Here is a 17,380-nt window from a genome sequence, read left to right on the forward strand (position 1 = left end):
GGAAAGTTCCAAGATGAAACAAGCAAGGAAAGAGCAACCAAGAAAGCAGAGGAAGCAAAGCCACAAAACAACTGGAAAGAAAAAAAATAGCACATAGAAGGAAACAATAGAAAATAGGAAACAGGAACGATCTAGAACCTGCAGCGACCAAACTCCAGGGTATGTATCGTGAAAAGCACTAGCTATCAATTCTCGTATAAAAAGCCGATGCCATGCTGTTTCCGTCCCTCGAAGTATCCCTTCGGCCAGTCAGGTGTCTCAGTCTCACCACAGCAACCTAGCCGACCTCTTCATTCCTTCCCGTCTTTCCCACCTGTTCTTTCCTACCTAGAGACTTGTGACTAGGTATGTACCCCGAAGGATACCAACAATCAAGCCTCACCCCTCCTAACAGCATAATCAGTCTCACTAATCACGCCTCCGCTCCTCTTCTTGATCTCTCCCACCTCTCCCTCCTCCAACCTCTGCCCAAACAAACCACCATCACTTCCGCCCAAAACCTTCACGGACGCCGTACCGCCTCCCGCTGCCCCATCAAACAACACAGCAACCTTCATCGGCTTGTTCTGGTCCACTGGCCTCGGGAACCATTTGACGTCGCTAGCCGGCGGATTCAAATGGAACGTCGTCTCCGCGCGCTCATACCCAGCGTGCAGGATCTCAAAAACGTCCCACTCGCCACACCCGCTGTTTCAGCACGAGCAGTCACCGTACTGCTGCGTCAGCGGCACGCGGGCGTTCTCGATCCAGATGGCGGGCCAGTCGCCGCCAGTGTGCGGCATGGAGACTTCCATGAGGAAAATGCGGGAAGTACCCAGGAACCCCTTCTTGGCTATGGCGCCCGGGCGCACGTAGCCGCAGCTGCCGTCGGTGCAGTCTTGGTCTGTCATGACGACAAATTCATTGGTAATAACCTCGTTGGCGAGAACTTGTGGGGAGGAAGAGCCGGAGGCGGTGGGGTTCACGTAGGATAAGGACGCGCCGAAGGTCTTGCCGACCACACCGGAGCCTTCACCACCGCGGTTGCCGAGGAAGGAGATGCCGCGGGTGAGCTGTTGGGCGGCGTTGTAGTAGCCGATGCGAGAGTAGGAAGAGCCGGACGGGGTGTAAATGCCAAGTTGCTTGAGGTGGATGGGGCCACGGAAAAAGAGTGCGACATGTTGTCCGTCGAGTTAGCATTGGGCTGTCTTTGTGCAGGTATCAAAATGGATGTAGCCAAAACTTACCGGCTCATTGAACGGGGCCATCTCCCCAGAAAAGGTGCGGTTCACCTCGGCAAAACGGCACTCGCCAGTCTCGTCGTTCATGTAGACGACCTCACGATACTCGCCAGGGTGGGCGACGTTCGTGTAAATTACTTGATCGACGCGGGAGCAGTAGTAGTCGTCATCCTCAAAAGTTCTGTTCTGGCAGAGTTTGTCGGACGGGACCAAGAGAAGGGGGTCCTGGGTGTGAGGATCCGCGTAAGGGGCAGACTTGCGAAAAGAGCGAGCATGAGAAAGCAGAATCAGTGATGGTGTCGATACCGTTGTCTGTAGCGTTGGAGGCCACGAGGTTAGTGGGAATAGCACTGGCGACTCCCATGAGGGAGAGGAAAGCCATGAAAAGCATGATGACTTTGATGATGGAGGCCATATTGGAGGACTCGCGGGTTGGGCGTCGAGCAGGCGAGCGAGCAGTGCAAGTGCTTTGGTCCTAGGTGGTCAGTATCTCACTAGGTAGCTGCTCGAGATTCTGGTTGACTGGTGATCCAGGCAAAAAGAAAAAATCAGCAGGAGGAAGCTCTGAGGTGTTTATATAGTTGGGAAGTCGTGGAAAAGAAAAAAATTCGGAGGGGCCAGTGAATCCGATGAATCCAACCCTCAGCCCATCACTGCTCCTCCATTCACCTGCTCGACCTTCAGGACCAGACAGCCAGGGCCCAAAACGGCTGTCAAGTGTCAAGGTCTCGGGAACGACTTCAGATTCCAGTTCCACCACCCCCCAGTGAAGTGATCCCCAAGAGCCTCAGGCCCCACACTTCTGCGTCCAAGAACTTTCATTCCTTGTGCAGACGGAACCAGACGAGCAGGTTCAATCTCCATGCACGACTGTCCAGTTAATAGTGAAGGGAGCTTCAGATGCCAACTAAAGCGGCATCCAGGCCTTACGGGCCGATTCTCCACCTGAAGTCCTAGGCATACATGTATTCAACGTTGTCAACCTAGGTCTGCGATGAACCGCAATGAAAATGAAGTAGGTAGGTTTCTTCCGACCTCAACTCCTTCCGGATGACATGCAGACAGCACATTCAACCCACGAAGCTCGTCCGTCGGTTGTTCCAAGCTAGTATGACACGGAGCTGGTAGGTAGTGGTGTATGGAGGAATGAGACGGCACAACTCAAGATAAAGAAAGGTTCAAGGGAACACCTACTTCGGATAACAAAAGCTTTGATAGGTAGGTACCCACACAGCGTATTACCGGGCCTACATGTAATGTATTGAAGGTTGCGGAGGAATGTCGACTTGTGTGATTCCAGCGGCCGGGCAGTTGCAGTTAATGTTTAATTTGAGGAAACTGCTATCAGTAGGTACTTTGGCATCTATGCACACAACTGGAATCATTTTATACTGGCAACTCGAACAGGCGAACACGTAGTGGATTCCCCAGACATGCACGCATGAATATACAAAAAACATTGATACAGACATTAACATGCTCCAAAATTGGGTATCTCTGTCATTAACAGCACGGCAGCTACGCTCTTGCCCTCTTCCCACGGCCCCTCCCCCTTCCTCTACCCGTGCCTCTCCTTCCCCTGGAGCTTGAAGCCACGACATCATCCTCCTCGTCTTCATCTTCGTCTTGCTCTCCATCCCGCTCAACATCATCCTCCGCCTCTGCCTGAACCTCTTCGTTGTCCTGCGCGGCAGTCTTCTTCCCTCTCTTCCGTTTCTTCTTATTACCTCCATCCCCCTCTCCATCCAACGGCCCCATAACCATCACCGGCAAAGCAGTAGATAACCCCGAACCGCCAACCTTGCTGCGAGATTTCAACCTCCCCACCGCCTCCGCCATCCTTTTACTTCCTTTACTCTTATTACTTTCCCTAGGCGCATAAACATCCTCACCAGCCGCACCTCCTTTGTTCCCATCGCCACCCAAATTCCTCCCAACCGTCCTCACGGTCCCACTCCCAATACCCCCCTCAAAAAACCTCGTAATATTACTCTGCGTCCCCTCCCTCTCCCGTCTATTCATATCCCTAATAACCGGCACTAACACCTCATCCGTTCTCTCCGGACTCCATCCAATCGTTTGCATCAAGTACTGTCTCAGCCCTTCCAAGTCCGGAACGCCCCACTGGAAGGGGTCAGGTGTACTGTCCACCTCAGGACGAAGATAGGCTTCGAAGACTGCGGGACTGGGGAAGTTGAGGGGGAGGAATAACTTTGTGAGGTGGGATTTACGGAATTTGCGTCTGAATGGGGTGTTGAGTAAGGAGGCGTCAGGGTGGGGGGTTGATTGGAGGGTTGTCCACCATTGTTTGAAGTCCTTTAGAGAAGACATCGGCCCTGATTCACTGGATGGTGGGAACTCGGATAATATCTCCACAGCCGTAACCGGCCCAACACCCGGTAGACCTTCTGTATAGTCGCTGCCCAAAAGCTGGGCCAAGGCAATAAGCTGCTCCCTCCCCAACGACAACTCCTTTTCTATGTCATTCAACAAATAACACTCGACAAATTTATTCCCGTTGAACATATTTTTGTACACCCTCGTGCCGCCAAATAGGAACGTGTCGCTGTCATCGGTGACAATCCCATCGACCAGACCTAAACGGACGAGCTCGGCGCATTGCGCTTCGGCTTCCATGGGCGCGGTGATGTAAGGGATCCCGAAGAAGCGGAGGAGGGCTTGGCATTCTGTGATCATTATTTGCGTGACTTCATCGGCGTCGCGACGGTCTTTGCGTTGTTGAGAACGTAAGGCTTTGAGTTCGGCTTCGTAGGCGGCTTGGTTTTCTTGCAAGGACTTGGAGCTGGCCGGGTTGAGCTCGGTGGCGAAGCGCGCGTGCTCTTCGGCTTCGGCGGCGAGAGAGGCGAGGAGTTCTTGCTCTTCGGGGTCGCTGAAGTCGTCTTCGAATTCGGAGAGGGCGGGTGCGTCGGGGTCGGGGATGATGTCAGTGGTGGTGTCGTCCGGAACAGCTGCCAAACCTTCGACTCGTTCTTGATGGGCGGAAGGAGGGAGGACGTCTTTGAAGAGGTCGGCCTCGATTTGGGCGTCTTCTTCGGCTTGGGTTGTGGGTGGGCCAAAGGTGAGGGTCATGGTTTGTGAAGGAAGGGTTGCGTCTTCGAATATGATGTCGTCGCCTTCTTCTTCGTTGGGGGTGGGTGATCGGCGGGCTTTTTCGGGTTCTTGGTTGTCATTCAGGGAGGGTAGACTAGCACCTGGCATCTGAGTGGGCTTCTTTGGTGATGGAGGAGCATCGAGGATTTCCAAATCACCGTCATCTTCGTCCGATGACTCAATAAACATGATGTCGTCCTCTCGTTGCTTTCGAATTCTGGCCTGTTCTTCACGAGCCAAGTCTTCATCCTCCTCAGCCATTTTCCTATCGTGCTCCCGCTGTTTTCGAACAGTCTCGCGGATATCCTCATCAGTATTTGCTAGCCATGGCGGTAATGGAAGAGGAGCATCCTTCTTTTTCTGGGCTTCTTCGGGTTCTCTCTCAAAACCGCCAGCTTCGTCCTCCGAATCAGGTTCCATCGCACCAGTCTCAACAGGCTTGGGAGGTTCACAAACCTTCTTCTCCTGAGGCTGTGCTTTTGGTCGACTGCCGCCGAGAAGGCTCTTCCAGTCCAGTTTCTCAAATGGAAGTGGACCTTTAAAGGGAGTATTGGCGGGAACAGGGCGATTTTCGACCACCGGCTTTGGTGCCGGCGCCTTTGCTTGCTTCCTCCTAGCTGCCGCCATGGCTGCCTGGATATCCCCTTCACTATCGCTGCTGTCGGTACTCTCCCTTCGCCTTGGAACGGCAGCACTCGCCCTATTGTTGACGATATGTGCAACCATGCGACCACTGGTGCTCACAATAGGCTTGGGTGCTTCCACTGCTTTCTGTGTCCACTGGGGAGCAGTAACCTCTTCAAACTCCATGTCCTCATCTTCCTTTTCTGGCTGCAGACCGACACCATGCTGATTCTGAAGAGACATGGCAATAGCCCTATTGAGGTCTTCCTCCTCATCAGCTTGTATCCCATCCTCCTCTCCAAACACAGCATCTTGTGGGTTATCGACGAACAACGCCTCATCATCTTCATCTTCCACCTCTTCACTCTGCCTCGACTCATAAAACTGCCTTCTCGCATCCGCAGCACCCCTGGCTCTTTCACCAGCAGCCCTACTCAACTTGGGCAACCGATTGAGCCCTTCAATCGGCACATCCTCAAACTCGACATCCTCATCCTCATCCTCCTCTTCATCTCCCATCCCCTGAAACTGAAACTCCAGCTCATCAACATCAATAGGATTCGTCACCTGTCCTTTATCCTTCTCTTTACTCACCACACCCAACGCATACCCTCCCTCAGCACCCTCATTCTTCACCAGGATATACTCCCGATTCTGATCCCCCGCCACCCTTGTCGCGTTCACCGCCAGCGTCAGATCCAGCCCCGTCATACCCATCTCGTACATCAGTCTTTGAGTCAAATGATTCCGCTCTTTGACCCGCTCAATCTGGAACCGGCTGAAATCCATCCTGTTAGGGAACATGACGTCCAACTGCTCTTTACTCAGGCCCATTCGCAGTCTACTTCTTAGTCTAGCCGCGTTCAGGATATTGTACCGATCGGCGGGCGGCAAGCTCTTAAAAAACTCGCCGTCGAAATCGATCTTGCTGAAATCGTACAGGTTTATGTCCTCTCCGTTTTCGAATTGCCTAGCGTACTCTTCGAGTTCTTCGACGGACATGATGCGTGGGTCGTCGGGCTTGCCCATGCCTTCGATGGAGCTGGTGAGGTCGGGGAGGTGGTAAGCGTCTTGTTTGTGAAAACGGCGAGATTTTTGACGTTCGGTTTGGGACATGCCTAGTTCATCGGCGTAGACGATTGTGTCCATGTCTGGGAGTACTTCCTGCTCTTCTTCCTCTTCTGTTGTTGCTGCTGCTGCTGCTGCTGCTGTTGTCCTTTTGCCTTCTCGAGCCTCTGCCTTCTTTCGCCTTCTTTCTTCCTCCTCCTCGGCCATACGATGCATTTGCACCGCTAACAGTTTTCCTGCTGTCCTTGTGGCATCATCGCGTCTCCCCTCTCGTCTGCGCCGACGGGCTTGGATGGTGGCGCGCTTGAGGGCGGGAGCACCGCCATCGAAGACGAACACCGGCTTGATGCCGTACCAGAGAAGTTTGCATATTCGACGGAAGAAACCGACGACGTGGGAGTTGCGAAGAGCGTTGCCTTCTTTGTCGCGGACGGCTTTGAGGAATTGGTAGATCCAGATGGAGGCGTCGATGGCCAGGCGCTTGCGGTTGAGGGTGGACAGGTTGGTTGGGCGGGCGCACGGTTGGAGGACGGTCCAGAGGCCGTTCACACCCATGGTGGGTGTTTACTCGGGGGTCGTGATGTTGTTGTTGTTGTGTGTTGTTGTGTTGATGATGATGCTTGTAGTCGTCAAGGTGCTCATCAAGGGCGCTGTACGTCGGGCTAAACGCACTAACGGGGAGTGACGTCAGGGCAGACAACAGTAAGAATGACCAAAGAAGGTGTGGTTTTTCACTTTGGTCGTGTGAGAAAACTCATGGTATTGAAACTTTCAAGGTACATAATCACATTCAAAAGAGTGGCAATGTGAAGATTTCTAATGATGGCAAGCTGACAAGTTCACGCTCATGATCGAGGCGTCGTCGCCGATCCGCGTTGCTGCCTGCCGGCCAACATCCCTTTCTCGCTTATCGCTTACTTACTCTCTATGCGATAAACCGATGCCTGCCGCGCGATGCCTGCCCCACCATGCACTTTCCGAGAACAGGAGCTTGGGCCAGGCCTCACCAGGGTTCACTGTGGTCAGCAACATTGCATTCCGTTGGACATTCTCAACCCTGAACATCAAAGTCAACATCCGAAGCTCATGAACGGCGCAGGCGCTGAACACTACAACGGGCATCGTAGCTTGATTCGGTCCTTTTTAAATCAGTCACAAAGCAATCATAGACTTCGGTCTAAAAGAAACAACCGACATTCGCCCAACGACATCAAACATCATCAGACATCCACCTATCATCCACTCATCCTCCCGGCGACTCACTCATCGAAACCACCCCGGCTTAGCTCCAGATAAACCCAAAACCTCACCCACCAACACACGATACATACTCCAGAACCACATACATCTTCACAATGTCCGAAGACCCAAACGATACTTTCTTCCCTACAGAGAGGGAGGAAGCCACAGAATGGCTCAACTCCCTCCTCAACAAGAACCTCCGCGTATCCGTTACCGACGGCCGCATGTTCTGGGGCCAGTTCAAGTGTGTTGATGCGGTAAGCTCACCAACCCTTACCTGTCTCGTTTTCCCGGTTACTTACAAAGATTAACAGGAAAGCAACATCATCCTCCACTCAACCTACGAATACCGCTTCCCCACCTCTTCCCAGCTCGCAGCAGCCGCAGCAGCCGTTACCTCTTCCCTTGCCCCTTCGTCCTCTTCCCTTACCCCTTCGTCCTCTTCCCTTGCCCCTTCGTCCTCTTTTCTTGCCACCTCCTCCACCATCACCGCCTCCTCAGCCCTTTCAGCACCCTCAGACCCCTCTCTAGACCCCCCAGCACCATCAACCTCAGCCTCAACTTCAACAGCCCAAGAAGACCTCGAAGAAGCCTACGACCGCGCCGCCGCCTCCGGCAAAATGAAAGTCGACCTCTCCTCGCGCTATCTAGGACTGGTAGTGATTCCAGGGGAGTACATCACCAAGATTGAGCTGGAGGAATTTGCTAGTCAGATTCGGAAAAGGAATAAGGGACATGGGCAGGGATTGGGGTTTCATCCTGGTTGGAGAGATGCTGCTGCTGCCAGTGGTGGGATTTCTTAGAAGGATAGTACTGGGATGAAGAGGAATTGGGATGAGAGGGATGAGGATGAGAATGAGGATGGGTCCATAATTGAAAAGGGTTCGGACGACAACAACAACAACAACAACAACAACAACAACGGCAGTGATGGGGAGGGCAATAAGGGAAAAAATACCACCACTACCAACGTCACCTCTACGCCTAAAGACCCAACCGCCTCAGTCTCAACCTCAACCTCAAAGACCCCCGCCTCAGCCCCAGACCCCATCCCAAACCCGGCCTATGCACAACCTCCCCAAGCAACCGAACTCCAAAAGATATGGGGGATGATGAGGAAAGAAAATTACAATAAGCAACAGACGAAGGAATTGGAGGTTGTGAGACTAGTTTCGAGCGAAGAAAGGGGGGGAGAGGAGGAGGAGGAGGTGATGAGGAAGAGGGAAGAGTGAGAGAGGACGGAGAGGGAGGAAAGGGAGGAGAGGTGACTTATAAAGTTTGGAGAATGAGACGCCATAGTGGATGAAAAGGAAGAAGGGGTATCGAGACCGTAGAGGGACATTAGGGAAAGCATGACATGCATTAAAAGAGAGTTTCAGGCATAAACAAGTATTGAAAGTACCTTGGGTAGGAAATAGCTGTGAGAGCGACAAGTGTGAAAGACAGCGATGAAGTAGAAGGGAAACACGGCGAGATTAAAGATGATGGGAGAAAAGGATACAACACATAACAACAAGACGAAACTTAACACGACAAGGCATGAATGAAAGTGGTTGAACGCAAAGCCCTTGTATCGAGTACGAGTAAAGCACGAAGGTACCTACAAAGGAACAGGTAGGAGTAAGTGCCATTGGTGAATGAATTCCTCAAAGGCCGAGAGGACAGCAGTTTCTACATCACCAATGCACGTAGCTTGTAGGTAGCAAAAGGTAGTTTTTATCTCGCTGTCTTGAAGTTGCATCTACCTCTAACCATCTAAGCCTTGACCTTCATCAGTAACTACGTCTTGTTGGCAACGCAGTCTCTGCAGTCTCAAGGCGGTATGTACAAGTAATGCAGTTTAACTATGTTGACAATGTGTATGTAGAACCAAACACTCTTCATCAAACTATTCTTCATCCCCCTCTCTACTCTACTCTACTTCTGCCCCTTCGACGTTCGTTCTGTTCTTTGTAAAACACCGCCTCTACCAGTAACTCCTCTTCAGCCACTGTCTTCATCGTCAACCCAGCTTAGCCCAAGTCGAAGTCCGGTAGACGAACCTAGCTAGCTACCTTAGGCATAAGCTTGGTGCTCTTTGCCCTTCTCACCAGAGGCTCAATTCTATCAAATCCCTTCCTCCTCTTCTTTTCCCCCTTCCTCTTGTTCCTCATCTTTGCCACCACGATGAACCGCCGTGACGAAACACGAAAGACAGAAAACCCAGGAAAAGAGTGGGAAACACAACCCCTGACAACCGACAACCGACAACCGACAACCGACAACCGCGCGCTTCCGAACCGGATATCGGATATCAGATCACAAGTCAAATTCCTACTCCTCCTCGTTCCGATATCTAAGCGGTTTCTGTCTCTTTCTTTGGCTTCCGCTTCCTTCTCTTCCTTCTCTTCCTTCTCTTCCTTCTCTTCCTTCTCTTCCTTCTCTTCCTTCTCTTCCTTCTCTTCCTTCTCTTCCTTCTCTTCCTTCTCTTCCTTCTCCTCCTTCTCCTCCTTCTCCTCCTTCTCCTCCTTCTCCTCCATGTTCTGTACCTCCTTGTCCCTGTGATCGTGTTTGTGATTGTCCTCTCTTAGATGATGATGATCCCTTAGATCTCAACATTGAGGTTGATGAACGTTTTGTGCCTCTGGTTTCCCTTGTTTCCCTTGTTTCCCTGGTTTCCCTGGTTTCCCTGGTTTCCCTGGTTTCCCTGGTTTCCCTGGTTTCCCTGGCTGGGGCTCCCTTGGATGCAGTTGCTGATCTGGCCTTCTTAGAGGATTTTTTGAGGTTGGAACGGCTGGAATTGGGGTTGGATTTGGGATTGGATGGTTTGCGAGTACTGGTGCTGCTGCTGACGTTGCTGGTGCTGCGGGTGAGTTTCCGTTCTGTTCCCCTGGTGGCTGTGGTGGTGATTTTGTCTTTGCTGGTGTTGCTGCTGCTTTGTCTCGTTGCGATTCTGCCTCGAGAGAGAGATAGAGACTGAGCCGTTGATTGGGACTGAGATGTCGACTGAGACTGTCTCTGACTGGACCGCTGCCGTAAAACTTTGCTGCCAGCCACTGAAGCCTCAGTGATTGACTTTTCCGATGACGAAACCTGAGAACGACGAGGTCGGAGAGTCTTGATAGGAGGCTGGTCATCTTCACTATCCCCATCCTCCTGGTCATCACGGCCATTGTCACCTTCATCATCGTCAGCAGATTCAGATTCAGAAGCATCGCGACCAGAGGCAGCTCTAGCGCCATCTTCGGAGGTGAACCCGTTGAAGACTTCTTCGTCTTGCTCTTGATCCTCAACTTCATCATCGCCGTTGTCAGCATCTTCATCTCCACCCGCATCCGCATCCTCTTCTTCAACACCGCCCTCATCCTCACCCTCGCCCTCGTCCTCACCCTCACCCTCACCATCACCATCACTGTCATCTTCCTCCTCCTCAGAAACAGCAGAAGCAACAGAAGCGACATCCTCCTCCCCATCATCTTCGTCGTTATCAGAAGTAAACGGTTGGAAGTTCGCCGCTGTGTGGTACAGTCTACTATTAGCTGTACTCTGAGGTGGCTCTTGCGGCTGTGGTTGTTGTTGCTGCCCCTGCCGAACCTGTTGTCGCTGTTGCTGAATCTGTTGCTGCTGGACTTGTTGCGCCTGATAGCCTTGCCGGGCATTAGCAGCTGCGGTTCTCAAGGATTGCTCAGCCCAGAGTTGAGCTTGGGCTGCAGCATTGTGTTTAGTAGAGGTATGGTGAGCGCGCAAAGCATTTTCTGCTGTGCCACTGCCACCTGGTGAGCGAGTGACGGTGACTCCGAGCGGCTTGATTTTCATTATGGACGGCGAAGCCAGGGTTTCGGTGGCGGTGGTAGCAGTGGCGCGGGAAGAGCGGGTGAGAGTGTTGCTGTGCTTGCTTGATTTCGACGGGGACTCAGCGGCAGTGGGAGCTTTTCGCCTCTTTGACACATGGTCTAGCTCAGAAGCAGAAGAGCCTTCATCCATGGAGTAAACGCCTGCTTCATCTGATTTGCGCTTTTTGCCTCTGCTTGGGGAGAGGACACGGGCACTGGGGCCGGCAGATGTCGATGGAGAGTTTGAAGATTGATGGCGCGCGTTCCCCGCGGAGGCGGGGACAGAGCCATCACCACCACCAATACCACTCTCCAGTCTATTCCACTGCCTTGTTTCAGCCGATTCCGAAGCCGAAGCAGACCCAAAAGTAGAAGCAGACTCACTATTAGCGTGCCTTAACATCTTTCTCGGTTTCCTCCCAGCACCAGGACGTACGCCGCCTCTATTAGAGCGTTTCTTTTCTTGCTGCCCTTCTTTCTGGTCCTGGTCCTGGTTACCTTCTGCTTCTGCTTCATTACCATCACCACCACCTTCACCATCACCTTCACCATCGCCATCACCGTCACCGTCGCCGTTATCGCTGGTACCGTCACCGTTACCGTCACCAGGTTGAGAAGGAGCGGGAGTAGAGATGGCGGTCGTGTAAGCTGACGCTGATGCCGATGCTGATCTGGCGCGGGTGTTGTTGGCTAGTGCCGTGCTAGTTGTTGCGTTGGCGCCGGCGGAGGTGGAAGTGGTTGTGGTATGAGCGTTGCGAAGTTGACGCCTCCGACGGCTAGTAACCTTCGAAGGCGAAAGCGGCGCGTCGCTATCTTCTGACTTGTCTTGGTTTCCCTCGTTGTTCTCGTCCTCGTCCTCGTCCCGCTCGGCCTGGCTGTCGCTTATTTCAGACACAGCTCGAGCGCGACGGGTACGAGTCATGGGTTGATGACCAGAGATGGCATTGGCATCGGCCCCGGCATTGGCCATGGGGATGTCACCATCACCATCACCATCACCAGCCTCTGCATCAGCAGCATCTACCTCCGCCTCTGCACCCGACTCCTCAGCCCCCACCCTCTTCCCGCCCCTCTTCCTCCCAGCTCCCGGCCTCCTCCCACCCCGCCTCCTTCTCCTTCTTTTCCCACCAGATGAGTCATAATCTTCATCATCTTCATCATCCTGCTCTTCATACAAGGGAACATGATCCTTAATCCACGTTTCATCCTCGTCGTCATCACTAGGAGGAACCTCCATCGTAGCCGCTGTCTTGCGAGCGCCGCCGCGTTTCGCTTTGCCTTTAGAGGTAGTGCTGCTACTAGCCTTGGAAGTCGCCTTACGAGCCGTCCCTTGCGCAGCGAGATTACTCGAGTTTGCAGTTGGTCTAATGACTCCTCTCTTGCCTCTGCCTTTTCCCTTTCTGGGGGAACCATTGCCATCACTTTCCTGATCCTGAAGAAGCTTCTTGGTAAGATTTGGGAAATTGTCGCCGTAGTTGAAAAATAGCTCCTCGCCGGCTTTGATATCCCTAAGCGCATTGAACTTGATCCTGTACTCGTAGTTCACATACACGATCTTCGGTCCAATATTGCACGCCCTCTTGTCGCTTTCCGAAGCATGGTTGATGTACCGTGACTCGTTGCCGTACATGGCTGCGTCGACCCAGATACCTTCGTACTCCATCAGAGTGAACAGGTAGGAGCTGCTGCCCTTGGGCCCGAACCCTTCCCCGCGACGAGCTTCCCGACGCACGCCTTCGTCGTGGCTGATCATCTCGCCGGTGTACTCGATTACGTACTCGTCCTGGGCGATGTCTTCTGCCGTGTAAAGGCCGTAGCCGCATCCTTCGAGCTGGGATTTACCGAGCAGAAGGGTCTTGGTGGCACCGCGTTGGAGACTGACGTTCTGACAACCGGTGGAATGCAACACTTCATCATAGGCGTTGTCTGGATCCGCCCTTTCCTTCGCTCCACAACCCTTGCACACGATTGGGTCGCACTCGCGGTTGAGCATGAGGCAGATACACGGCTTTCCCTCCTTTTGTTTCTGAATGCAAGTCTTGCCACTCGAGTGACACGCGCAACCGGTGAACTTGAGCGCGCAGTCTTCTGCCGTGCAGTGACAGAACCGATCGCAAAGTAAAGGAAGCGGAGAGGCATTGGCGCAGCCACAGGCTTTGTTCTCCTTGGTGCAGGGCCCGTCATGATGACAAGGTTCCGTAATCTCACGTTGGGAGGCCTCGTGGGTACTGGTCTGCTCTTGCCAGTCGCCCATGAGACACTTCTTGCGACGGTCATACCAGGGGAGCGGTTTGACCTTGGCTGGGGGACCACCTTTGGGGCCAGCCTTGGGACGAGGTGGCGAGAAGTGGGGAAGGGTGAGGTCAAGTTCTTTGATTTTGCGGTAGACTTCCCAGCACTTGCGGCCTAAGATTGTGGCCACCACACATTGTGCTTTGAGAGTCTGACTGTGCCCGACACTGAGAAACATATCCTCCAAAACCGAGACTTCACTATCTTCCCAAGGAGTTACGGGGGCGACAGCTGGACCGATGTCATAGTGTCGGTAGCAGGCGTTGTGACAGGGGAGGTGCATAGCTTTCTTAGAGGTTGCTGCCGCAGCTGCATCGTCGCCACCCATGGCGGCGACTTGGTCGGCCCACTTCCGCTTGAGAGCCCGGATGACACCCCCGACGCTATCGAGGGAGAAGGTCCGGTGGTAGTTGAACTTGTCGATATCACCATGTTCACAGTCGTGGCTGAAGCAGATGTTGCAGCCCAGAACCGTGTAGCTTGAAAGCGAGGCCTCGACTTTTGGAAGCAGGCCGTTGCTGTCTGATTGGTCGCGCTCAGTATCGGCTGGAGGGGGTGTCTCTTTTGCGCGCTTCTCGTCGACGACGGTCTCGCGCTTTTCGAGGAGCAGGACTTCGCGAAGGGTGATGGAACGCTCCGGTTCGGTGTTGTTTCCGAACACATTGTTAAATGCGATGGTAAACATACGTGCCGCTTCTACAGCCTTTGGCGACAACTCAGCGTCGTCTTTGTAGGTGTTGAGGAAGGCATCCTTTTGCTGTTGTGTGATGTGTGCTTGGTTTTCCTCCTGGCTCAACATGTAGCGGATGAGCGTCGATCTGGGACAAATAACATCGAGACCTAGTTGCTTCAGCCATGGCTCGATGTACATGGAGAGCGTGGCGGTATATTCATCCCGGATACGCTTATTTTGCTTCTGTTCCCTGCTTTCGGTCTTGAATCCAGAGTCACTGTCCAACTTGTTCAGTTCGTTGAGCCAGTTGATGTACTGTTTCTCTGCCAGCGAGTCTGGATCCACGTCCCGGAGGTGAGGAACAAAGGTGAGCATCGCATTTGGAACCAAAATGTTCTTCTTGATCTCCGTATGATGAAACCTGTATTTGGGGACAGCCTCCTTGTCGGTCCTGATCTTGACGACCGGGCACTCGAAAGCCTTGGTGGGAGCCCTGGGCTTTCCGTTGTCACCGTGGTGAAGCTTGAGTTTGAATGCCATGGTTTCTACTCCGGCCTCCGAAACAGAAGCCACGTCGGAATTAGTAGCGCTAAGGGCCGGCATGTCGGCGAAAGCGTCATAGTTGCTTAGATGTTTTGGCTCTGGGGCCATCTGTTCGGCGTCATCGAGTAAATACTCAACATAACGAGCATGGTCTTCGCCTACCGTAGAAGCGAAGGTTTCGAGCTTGGACACTATGTCTTCTACTGTCAAGTTTGGAGCCTCAGGAGGTTGGATGGCCGGGTGAAAACCAGCATCACTTGAGATAGAAGCTGCCGAAGTTGAAACCGGATGTTGAGAAGTGAAGTCGGAGGTTGACATGTGCGGTTGTGGCTGTGGTCGTGGTGGTAATATCGTGGTCGCCAACGGCTGTGGGATATCTGGGTCTGATGGCTGTGACGGTGATAACCGCGACGGTGTTGGTTGTGATAGCAGTAACCCAGACCTAGGAGGTTGAACAGCTCCCCTAAATAGTGGTTGAGCAGGAGGCCTGGAAACATTGTTGGGAGGATGAGGTTGCTGTGTTCTTGATTGAGGGTCATTGACCTGACTAGAAGTTGGCTGAGGGGCATATTCATAAGACGCTCTGGTTGGATCATTTAATATGCTATTGCCTGCGTTTGGTGGCCGTATCCTCGTGTCTCTGTGGACGTGCCCCGGAGGTTCTTGGGAGCTTGGTTGCCTAGGGGCTTGATATGGAGGCTTGAACACACTGCTGGACACAGGATGTTGCAGTGCACTAGAGCGCTGTCCCTGAATCTGGCTGTAAGCTGTTTGTGAGGCGGTTCTGAAAGAAGCCTCAGCCGAGGTAGAAGACGAAGAGTGGTGTGGTGGTCGTTGAAGTTGTGGATACCTCGCTTGTTGTAGATTCGGTGCAGCTCTGGGGGCGGTTTGTGAAGGGGCCTTGAATATACTCCCGCCCATAGTCTTTGAAAACTGTCCCTGGGAAGCCGATGGCATATGTCCTCCTTCTTGAGCTCTAGTTGGAGCAGATGAGCTAACACTTTTCCTAGCAGGTCCAAGCATGTGTTTGGGTGCAAATGGGTGCGGTCTCCTGGACTGTTCATCCTGAACTTGAGCTGGAGGTTTTCCGGGGCCTGATGTGGTCGAGGTCGCCTTGGACATAGCCTTTGGTATAGGCTTGGATTGTGTTGAAGGTGGCCTCATAGTCTCGGATCGGCCAGTAGTGCTGCTGTTGACTATGTGGCTGCTCTCACCACTGTCACTCCCGCCGCCGGCTTGGTTGTTGGAAGTTGTTGAAGATGATGACTTTCTGACAGGCGAGTGACTGGTCCGCTTTCTGTGCTCCTTTTCGTAAATGGTCTCGACTGGAGACGGTTCTCTTGGTACTACCGCCGGCCGTTGCCACAGCACAAATCTTCCTCTGCCAAGACTGGGATGCGAGTCTTCTCGGTAGTGAATGGAGCCGTTGTGGGTGATGCCCTCTGTGGGATCGTTTGCTCTGACCACCGCAGCAACAACCTCCACGCCATTATCCTCGTCGTCCGAATTGCTGGAGCCTGCATCCTTGGACGATTCACCGGTGAAAGGGTCAGCCAATGGGAGTGGATCGGGCACTGGCATCGCTTCAGCTTTCCGTCAGGTGAACTTTTCTTTGGTGTTGCAGACCCCGTACCAACAACGCCCCCCCTCTGATCCTAGTCTGATGAAGTTGCCAGCCGACCGGAATGCATTCAACCTGAACCGCCCAATTTCAAGCTGTTAATACGGAAAACTTGTCGCCGTCCTCCGAATGGTCGAATTTCTCATCTCAGACTCAGATTTGGTCGATTGGTTTTTGCGACGGTGTCCGATAATTCTCGGTAATGCTATGCTTGGTTTGGAAAATGGAGTTCGGAATGAACTTGGTTGTCGTCGAAGAGGTGATGATGGATGGGACGCGTGAGGTTGTTGCGACGCGATTTCAAGACATTCTGGCCAGTAGGAAGAGTTCCTGAAATCGTAGTGTTGGAGTAAAGGTCAGTGAACCTTGAGGGTTAAGAATGAGGGTCTGGCCTTTGAGTGCACGAGCCACGTTGAATTGGAATTGCTAGTGGCCGGGGTTAGGGTTAGCTGTATCTAGTGGTCTAACGCGCTCTTAACGTTTGTATCATATCGCTCTTTCTATTCTATCCCTCTATAGAGTTCTTTACCCATTACATGGAATAACTGGTATTAATCTCCCTTTTGACTTTTAGCAACAGCCTCGGCCCGTATCAAGCCCTTGCCCTCTTACACTGTACTGTTGGACACGATTGGTTGTGAATTATTGGAGTCTTTAAAGAGTTCACAGCTTGGCTTGGCATTTAGATGGCTTGTCTTTCTTTCCTTTTGGTCTTTAGCATCAATCCCAATTCAGCACGAAGTTGTCCACAACCGGGTGGGTGAGAGTTTGCTTATGACGGCGTTGACTTGGTTGAGTGAGATGTAGGTCGGCGGCATGTGTGATGAACCAACGTCATCTTCCGTCTCCGGAATTGGCACTATCGACACTATAGGGCGCTAACAGTAACAGTCACAAAGAAACCGATTCCATCCCAAGACATTCCAGCTTGGCCATCGACCTCCGTCAGCGAAATCTCTTTACACTGGAGCACATGGAAAGTCATGTGTTTCTCTTATGAAGTCTCCGTTCCCCTATGATCTTCTCGTGATCCGAAGCAGGGAAACAGGATTTCCCTAAGCAAACAGCGTTTATCCTGGTGTCCATATGGTAGCTATGATCTCCAAGGTGTCGGGATTCAGAAACATTCAAATGTCAAAGCATACCGGATTTCACCATCAAGAGCCACAGCACC

At 52.6% G+C, this 17,380-nt stretch overlaps 4 protein-coding genes across 4 annotated transcripts; 1 reads left to right on the top strand and 3 right to left on the bottom strand.

The window, feature by feature from the left end:
• Positions 1–371: 371 nt before the first annotated feature.
• Positions 372–1,635, bottom strand: SMAC4_08058 (uncharacterized protein; the record flags this gene model as incomplete). Its single annotated transcript, XM_003347443.1, has 4 exons — positions 372–600; positions 715–1,121; positions 1,227–1,406; positions 1,477–1,635. 4 exons carry the CDS (start codon positions 1,633–1,635, stop codon positions 372–374), a joined length of 975 nt encoding a protein of 324 aa, XP_003347491.1.
• A 1,047-nt stretch (positions 1,636–2,682) lies between these two features.
• On the bottom strand, positions 2,683–6,679 carry SMAC4_08059 (uncharacterized protein). Its single transcript, XM_003347444.2, has one exon. It carries the CDS (start codon positions 6,576–6,578, stop codon positions 2,739–2,741), a length of 3,840 nt encoding a protein of 1,279 aa, XP_003347492.1. The 5' UTR covers positions 6,579–6,679; the 3' UTR covers positions 2,683–2,738.
• A 287-nt stretch (positions 6,680–6,966) lies between these two features.
• On the top strand, positions 6,967–8,193 carry SMAC4_08060 (uncharacterized protein). The gene is made up of 2 exons (XM_003347445.2): positions 6,967–7,522; positions 7,580–8,193. Exons 1-2 carry the CDS (start codon positions 7,379–7,381, stop codon positions 8,066–8,068), a joined length of 633 nt encoding a protein of 210 aa, XP_003347493.1. The 5' UTR covers positions 6,967–7,378; the 3' UTR covers positions 8,069–8,193.
• A 1,385-nt stretch (positions 8,194–9,578) lies between these two features.
• On the bottom strand, positions 9,579–13,547 carry SMAC4_08061 (uncharacterized protein; the record flags this gene model as incomplete). The annotated part of the gene is made up of 1 exon (XM_003347446.3): positions 9,579–13,547. The coding sequence occupies one exon, from the start codon at positions 13,545–13,547 to the stop codon at positions 9,579–9,581; it is 3,969 nt and encodes a 1,322-aa protein (XP_003347494.3).
• Positions 13,548–17,380: the final 3,833 nt, after the last annotated feature.

Source organism: Sordaria macrospora, chromosome 1, assembly GCF_033870435.1.
Source record: "Sordaria macrospora chromosome 1, complete sequence".
Lineage (NCBI taxonomy): Eukaryota > Fungi > Ascomycota > Sordariomycetes > Sordariales > Sordariaceae > Sordaria > Sordaria macrospora.

Bases quoted from the DNA above. Each gene is read 5' to 3' on its own strand.
- SMAC4_08059 (XM_003347444.2), bottom strand. From the start codon at position 6,578: ATGGGTGTGAACGGCCTCTGGACCGTCCTCCAACCGTGCGCCCGCCCA.
- SMAC4_08060 (XM_003347445.2), top strand. From the start codon at position 7,379: ATGTCCGAAGACCCAAACGATACTTTCTTCCCTACAGAGAGGGAGGAA. The intron at 7,523-7,579 runs GTAAGCTCACCA...AAAGATTAACAG, and splicing joins AGTTCAAGTGTGTTGATGCG to GAAAGCAACATCATCCTCCA.